Source organism: Sinocyclocheilus grahami, unplaced genomic scaffold (assembly GCF_001515645.1).
Source record: "Sinocyclocheilus grahami isolate Dianchi unplaced genomic scaffold, SAMN03320097.WGS_v1.1 scaffold1679.1, whole genome shotgun sequence".
NCBI lineage: Eukaryota > Metazoa > Chordata > Actinopteri > Cypriniformes > Cyprinidae > Sinocyclocheilus > Sinocyclocheilus grahami.
Genome location: NW_015506858.1, coordinates 6,366 through 11,595, shown reverse-complemented (window position 1 = coordinate 11,595; position 5,230 = coordinate 6,366). Strand labels below are relative to the sequence as shown.

Sequence of the window (5,230 nt, the reverse complement as noted above, 5' to 3'; positions counted from 1 at the left end):
GTATGTGGGGTAAAGCAGAGGAGCTTTTATTATGCCACAGGCGAGTGCTTGCGCTGCTTCCGGTCGTGCATATGTGGGGTAAAGCAGAGGAGCTTTTATTATGCCACAGGCGAGTGCTTGCGCTGCTTCCGGTCGTGCGTATGTGGGGTAAAGCAGAGGAGCTTTTATTATGCCACAGTCGAGCGCTTCCGCTGCTTCCGGTCGTGCGTATGTGGGGTAAAGCAGCGGAGCTTTTATTATGCCACAGTCGACCGCTTCCGGTCGTGCGTATGTGGGGTAAAGCAGTGCTGTTTTATCATACTATATGCATTTAGTTCTGTTATAATGCTACTCTGTGCGGTCGCCAACGGTCTATTAAAACGCACAACATATTAAAGCATCTTTGGTATTTCCATGTTTTCTACAAAACAAAACCGGAAATCGAGGGGTTATGACGTCATTGGCAGGCGACACTATGACACTATAGACACGGTCCGTGTCACTAGTTAAAATTGCTTATTTCGCTGGATTTAAACATTCTTCGTAACATTTGAGATAATGTAAGCACACAAGTCAGCAAAATATATAACACCGTTTCTAGTGGTTTTTACATATTGTGCCTTTAAGCTTATGTAGTCATCATCTTGTTTTCACAGGTGAAAATTTTTTTGTTGATAAACAGTTGTCAACACTGGAATGTTTTACGACATTGACAGACACTGTTCTAGTGGTTTTTGGATATTTTCATACAAAAATCTTACATATTGTGCCTTTAAATAATGTTTTGTGGGTAATTTTACAGCCAAATTTAATTAATCGACACAATGGAATTAATTTGATTATTAGCCCTAATTCTGATAAAAATGGTGATTTTATTTCTTGCCCACCTTCCTCATGAAGAACTTCTCTTTGAGCCGGTACTCGGCGGCGCTGGCTCCCGGCAGACGCGGCTGGCCGTGGTTGGACTTGCAGCAGATCATGAGGCCATCGAACAGGAAGATGTAGCGCTCGTGTTTGGCGCCGACCCGCGTGAGCGTCCCCTCCATGATGAACTCGTTGCAGCACTGGCCGATGTCTTTACCCTCCCAGCCGTCGATGTTCCTCTGGATCTCATTCATCTTCTTGATGGCCAGATGTTTGCCCTTCATCTGCTGACTGTAGAAGCGGCACGCCGACTCGCTGAGAGACACGACATGACAGACAACCATCAGGAGACAAAGCCAGAAAAACAGGGCTGGGCTGACTATACATTGACGATTCAATCATTTTGATGAGCTGATACAGAGTCCGAAATCCTAAGATTGATATTTTAGTCAATGCTTTTTTCAGTTGATTCCTCTAAACTTTATTTGTGGTGCCTGTAATAATCACAATAAGTTACTTTTGTTATGAAACAAAGTCTCAGATTTCAAATTCTGTCAGTATCATCACCAAGTTCACTCACTAAATGTGTTTTTGTGGCTCTTTAACGCGTGTTGTTGCTGATCATCTCTTCCTCTTTACTACTAGTTATAGCAGCAAATAAACATGAATGAACATCAGAATCCGAACAACTTACTAATCAATCATGACTCAATCAATCAGTGATTCAACCACAGAAAGATTTCAGTAAAACAGCTTGAGATCAATAATGGCATGTAACATCACATTTAAAGACTTTCAATTTAAAAACCATAAACTCGATATTCAGCTAGAAAAATAACTCCACAGAGGAGCATTTTGATAAATATGCGCACAATATTAAATATTCATTATACAGTCAGGTCCATATATACAGTATTTGGACAAAGGCAGAATTTGTATTATTTTAGCTGTTGACCAAAACATATTCAAGTTACAGTTATATAATGAATCTGGGCTTAAAGTGCACACTCTGAGCTTGAATTTGAGAGTATTCTCATCACAATTGGAGGAAAGGTTAAAGAATGAAAGCTCTTTAATATGTACCTCCCCCTTTTTCAAGGGACCATAAGTAATTGGGCAATTGACTCAAAAGCTGTTTCATGGACAGATGTGGGCTATTCCTTCGTTATTTCTACATCAATTAAGCAGGTAAACGTTCTGGACGTCCACGGAGGACAACAGTGGTGATGATCGGAGGATCCTCTCCACGATAAAGAAAAACCCTTTCACAACATCCAGACAAAAGAAGAGCACTCTCCAGGAGACAGACGTGTATCCGTCAAAGTCTACAATCAAGAGAAGACTTCACCAGAGCAAACACAGAGGCTTCAACACAAGCTGCAAACAAGCCCAGATTAGACTTTCCCTAAAAACATCTAAAAAAGCCAGAGCACTTCTGGAAAAGCATTCTTTGGACGGCTGAAATTAAGATCAAGCTGTACCAGAATGACGGGAAGAAAAAAGTCTGGAGAAGGCTTGGAACAGCTCATGATCCAAAGCACACAACATCATCTGTGAAACATGGAGCAGTGTGATGCATGAGCACGCATGGCTTCGGTGGCACCGAGTTACTGGTGTTTAGTGATGATGACACAGAAGACAGAAGCAGCCGGATGAACTCTGAAGTGTGTAGAGATATACTCTCTGCCCAGATTCAGTCAAATGCACCAAAGCTGATTGAGAGGCGCTTCGTAGTATGAATGAACAATGACCCAAAACACACAGCAAAAGCAACCCAGGAGTTTACCCAGAAGGTAAAAAGTGGAATATTCTGCAATGACCGAGTCAATCTCCTGATCTCAACCCGACTGAGCTGCCTTTCACTCGCTGAAGAGCAAACTAAAGGCAGAAAGAGACACAAACACACAACAACTGAAGTCAGCTGCAGTAAAGGCCTGGCAAAGCATCACAAAGGAGAAACCCAGTCTCTGCTGACGTCCATGAGCTCCAGACTTAAGGCAGTCATCACCTGCAAAGGATTCTCAACATATTAAAATATTAAAATATTAAAAATGAACATTTTATTTATGATTACATATATTTATCCGATTACATTTGAGCCCCTGAAAATGGGGAGGTTGTGTATAAAAATAGATGCAATTCCTAAACATTTTAGGTTATATTTTTGTTCAACCACTTGAGTTAAAGCTTAAAGTCTGCACTTCAATTTCATCTTGATTGTTTCATTTTAATTCTATTCTGGTGGCATACAGAGCCAAAATTATGAAAATTGTGTCAGTGTCCAAATATAACGGACCTGACTGTATTTTTACTCAACCTGTTAATCAGGTTTTCATTTTTTAATTGAGTTTGAATAAATCTGTTTTTAGTAGTTTTTATTACATGCACTATTTAAATGTTTATATTTTAACAAAAAATTAGAGTAGAAACAATTTTGTTATTAAAAGTTGACTTAAAGTTGCAATTAAAATGTTTTTACTTGAGTATTGATTATTATATTGAAAAAAACAATTTAATAGTTGAATTTAATAGTTTGGACTATTTTTAGCATAACTGAAATACTATTTAAATTCAACTCTTTTAATATTTTAAATTAGTTTTTATTTGTATTTTTTATATTTTTAGTTAAAGTTTTTTTTTCAATTATTATTTGTTTTTTTAAGACATCTATACAGTTTTCATAATTTTTTTTTTTCAGTTTTAGTTATTTCAGTGCATCAAATTAAACTAAATGAAAATGTCGCCTTGGCAACTAGCTGACGTTTAGGAGATTTTTTTATATTTTATTTTATTTCAGTTAAAGTTTATTTTATTTTAAGTAACAAAAATTTAGTTTTGTTTTAAATAATTTTATTTAACTATAATAACCCTGAATGGTTGTTTTCTTTCAGAAAAATGTACATTTACTATACCTAATATACAGTGGGTACGGAAAGTATTCAGACCCCCTTAAATTTTTCACTCTTTGTTATATTGCAGCCATTTGCTAAAATCATTTCAGTTATTTTTTTTCCTCATTAATGTACACACAGCACCCCATATTGACAGAAAAACACAGAATTGTTGACATTTTTGCAGATTTATTAAAAAAGAAAAACTGAAATATCACATGGTCCTAAGTATTCAGACCCTTTGCTCAGTATTTAGTAGAAGCACCCTTTTGATCTAATACAGCCATGAGTCTTTTTGGGAAAGATGCAACAAGTTTTTCACACCTGGACTTGGGGATCCTCTGCCATTCCTCCTTGCAGAGCCTCTCCAGTTCTGGCAGGTTGGATGGTAAACGTTGATGGACAGCCATTTTTAGGTCTCTCCAGAAATGCACAATTGGGTTTAAGTTAGGGCTCTGGCTGGGCCATTCAAGAACAGTCACAGAGTTGTTGTGAAGCCACTCCTTCGTTATTTTAGCTGTGTGCTTAGGGTCATTGTCTTGTTGGAAGGTAAACCTTCGGCCCAGTCTGAGGTCCTGAGCACTCTGGAGAAAGTTTTCGTCCAGGATAACCCTGTACTTGGCCGCATTCATCTTTCCCTCAATTGCAACCAGTCGTCCTGTCCCTGCAGCTGAAAAACACCCCCACAGCATGATGCTGCCACCACCATGCTTCACTGTTGGGACTGTATTGGACAGGTGATGAGCAGTGCCTGGTTTTCTCCACACATACCGCTTAGAATTAAGGCCAAAAAGTTCTATCTTGGCCTCATCCGACCAGAGAATCTTATTTCTCACCATCTCACAACTCCATGCGGGCTTTCATGTGTCTTGCACTGAGGAGAGGCTTCCGTCGGGCCACTCTGCCATAAAGCCCCGACTGGTGGAGGGCTGCAGTGATGGTTGACTTTCTACAACTTTCTCCCATCTCCCGACTGCATCTCTGAAGCTCAGCCACAGTGATCTTTGGGTTCTTCTTTACCTCTCTCACCAAGGCTCTTCGCCCCCGATAGCTCAGTTTGGCCGGACGGCCAGCTCTAGGAAGGGTTCTGGTCATCCCAAACGTCTTCCATTTAAGGAATGGAGGCCACTGTGCTCTTGGGAACCTTAAGTGCAGCAGAAATTTTTTTGTAACCTTGGCCAGATCTGTGCCTTGCCACAATTCTGTCTCTGAGCTCTTCAGGCAGTTCCTTTGACCTCATAATTCTCATTTGCTCTGACATGCACTGTGAGATGTAAGGTCTTATATAGACAGGTGTGTGGCTTTCCAAATCAAGTCCAATCAGTATAATCAAACACAGCTGGAATCAAATGAAGGTGTAGAACCATCTCAAGGATGAGCAGAAGAAATGGACAGCACCTGAGTTAAATATGAGCGTCACAGCAAAGGGTCTGAATACTTAGGACCATGTGATATATCAGTTTTTCTTTTTTAATAAATCTGCAAAAACGTCAACA

At 39.5% G+C, this 5,230-nt stretch overlaps 1 protein-coding gene across 1 annotated transcript in view; it reads right to left on the bottom strand.

Moving 5' to 3' along the window:
- The window catches only part of LOC107571995 (son of sevenless homolog 1-like), a 34,866-nt gene that overhangs the window by 23,286 nt on the left and 6,350 nt on the right, over positions 1 to 5,230 (bottom strand). The window contains exon 2 of the mRNA XM_016258400.1: positions 867 to 1,158. Coding sequence (XP_016113886.1) covers positions 867 to 1,158 — 292 coding nt within the window. The remainder of the gene's footprint in view (positions 1 to 866; positions 1,159 to 5,230) is intronic.